General features: G+C 24.8%; 1 protein-coding gene across 1 annotated transcript in view; it reads left to right on the top strand.

Annotated features, from left to right (window-relative positions):
• The window catches only part of EAH_00061780 (hypothetical protein, conserved), a gene marked incomplete at both ends in the record, with an annotated part of 3,728 nt that extends 1,621 nt beyond the window's left edge, over nt 1-2,107 (top strand). The window contains 3 exons of the mRNA XM_013396962.1: nt 741-800; nt 1,351-1,420; nt 1,854-2,107. Coding sequence (XP_013252416.1) covers nt 741-800; nt 1,351-1,420; nt 1,854-2,107 — 384 coding nt within the window. The remainder of the gene's footprint in view (nt 1-740; nt 801-1,350; nt 1,421-1,853) is intronic.
• Nucleotides 2,108-2,734: the final 627 nt, after the last annotated feature.

The raw sequence follows: 2,734 nt of genomic DNA, 5'->3' as shown, positions 1-2,734 counted from the left end.
ATACTTATTTATTTATTTATTTGTTTATTTATTTATTTATTTATTATATACTTATTTATTTATTTATTATATATTTGTTTATTTATTTATTATTTATTTATATATTTATTTGTTATATATTCCTATTCAATTTTGTAGTCAAAAGTTTGTATTTGTTTTTTTATAGTATTTTATTTAATATATTTTTAATAATAATATAACATTATACAATATTATAAATTTTCATACAGAATTATACTCTATATTAATTGTTATTAATAATAATACATTATATTAACAATATATATGCATTATATTTTATTAAATTGTCTATTATATTATGATATAATGCGTTATTATAATATATTAAACAATAACATATTATAATAAACAATATAACAAAATATAACACAACATTAATAAACTGCATAATTAATAATAAAACACAATACACAATAATAATATATTATAGTATTCAATATAATAAAATATAATGCGGCTTTATATACAATATAATAAAATATAATGCATCTTTATATACAATATAATTAACAATAAAACACTAGTATATCATATACACTGCAATAAAGGGTTTAGGGTTTAGAGGGTAAAGTGTTTAGAGTTTAAGATTTAGGGTATGGGGGTTTGGGGATAGAAGGGTTTAGGGTTTAGGGTTTAGGGTTTAGGGTTTTGAGGGTTTAAGGTTTGTTATCTTTGCATTATTTCTTTCAGCTCGATTTATTAGGGCGGATATGGTTCAGGAAGACGTCATGCGATTTGCCTACATCAGCCAAGTGCGGCGTATGTACCCTTCTTACGAAGTAAGTGTTTAGGGTTTAGGGTTTAGGGTTTAGGTTGAGGGTTGAGGGTTTAGGGTATAAAGCTGAGCGATAACGAGTTAAGGGATTCTGGTGAAGGGCCTGGAAGTACTCCCGTACGTTTTGTTTTTAGGGTTTAAGGTTTAGGGTTTAGGGTTTAGGGTTTTAGGGCTTAGGGTTTACGGGTTAGGGTTTACGGGTTAGGGTTTAGGGTTTAGGGTTTTATTAAAGACTTTGCTGTGGACATCTCGCAGATTCCCAAGTCGAGGATTCTTCAGGATTGCATTTACCTCAAGGCAAGGCATGACTCGTGGTTAGGGTTTAGGGTTTAGGGATTAGGGTTTAGGGTTTAGGGTTTAGGGTTTAGGGTTTAGGGTTTAGGGTTTGTAAAGAAGAGAAATGCGTTTGTTATCTATGGCGTCGCCTCTCACGATATTAATACTACAGAGCGTAATAATAAAACTGATGATTATTATTAATAAATAATAATAAATTTATTTATTATTTATTTATTTAATATATTTCTTTATTTTATTTATTTATGTTGCTGCAGACAGATTCTCTTGCAGAGAAGCTGGCGGCCTCCTTCGCGCTCGCTCAATCAATTAGACTCAGTGTCTATGGTGAGTAAATTAAATTATTATTTTATTTGTTTTGTTTAGATAAATAACAATAAAAGAATATATTTTTATTGTTTGTTCTGAGTCTCTATGGTGATTAAACAAATTTAATTAAATGTTTTATTATTATATGTCTTAATATAATGTTATATCAAGAAAAATAAAAATAATGCCTATTAATATCATTCATATTAATATATCTATCGTTATATATTATTTAAATAGTAATATCATTGTTACAAATGATTAAATATATTGTTTATTATTATATTTTTTGTGTTTTGTTTGCTTAGAGTCTCTAATAAACATCACAATATTGCATATTATTATTACTACAATTACAACATCTATATTTATTGATAATTTAGCGAATAATATTATTATAAATGATTAAATATATTAGTTATTATGCTGTTTTTTTGTTTGTTTTGCTTAGAGTCGCTAATAAACTTCACAATTGCTCGCGTGCGCACCATCCCTGAGAGGATGGCTTTGTATGGATCTGCTGAAGGAGATGTAGAAAGAGCATCTTCATCATCATTTGTTTATTATTTTAATAAATTAATTTGTCTTTCTTCTTCAAGAGTCTTCTCAACTGCTGCAATTATTAAACCTCCAGCCTGGAGCCGCCTATGCGGAGATCTCTTAGGCAAAATTGTCGATGTTAATATCGTTCAAGGTGCGTGTTAGTTAGTAAACACAATAAAACAAAACAAATTAAATAACAATAACACATATTTTATTAATAATAATGCTAATAATATTGCTAATAATATTCATATTAATAACAATCATAATAATAATATTATTAATCGTAATATTGATAACACTAATAACAATAATAATATTGATAATAATATTAATGATAATTATACTAATAGAAATAATAATGTAAGAATTTAATTGTAATTTAATAATAGTAATAATAACAAAAATGATAATCATGCACAATAATAATAATAATTAGTAATAGTAATACTGATAATAATAATAATACTAATTAATAATACTGATAAGAATACTAAATAATAATGATAATAATAATAATAATAAATAATCTTAATACAATCATTATAGTGCGGGGCTAATAAAAGATTAATAATAATTATTATTATTAAAATTAATAATATTAATGATAATACAGAACCAATAGAACAGTTGTAATACATATATAATAAAAAGAATAATAATATTACAATAATAATATTGCGAGAATAACAATCGGCCGCTTACAAACGCTGAACATAATATATAATATAATAATAATAAAGATAAAAATATAAATAATAAAACAAACATAATTTATTCTTGTATTTA

Source organism: Eimeria acervulina, genomic scaffold (assembly GCF_000499425.1).
Source record: "Eimeria acervulina Houghton genomic scaffold, Eah_scaff1637, whole genome shotgun sequence".
Classification (NCBI taxonomy): Eukaryota; Apicomplexa; class Conoidasida; order Eucoccidiorida; family Eimeriidae; genus Eimeria; species Eimeria acervulina.
Note: the sequence above shows the minus strand (reverse complement) of the source record. Positions and strands in the feature narration are given on the sequence as shown.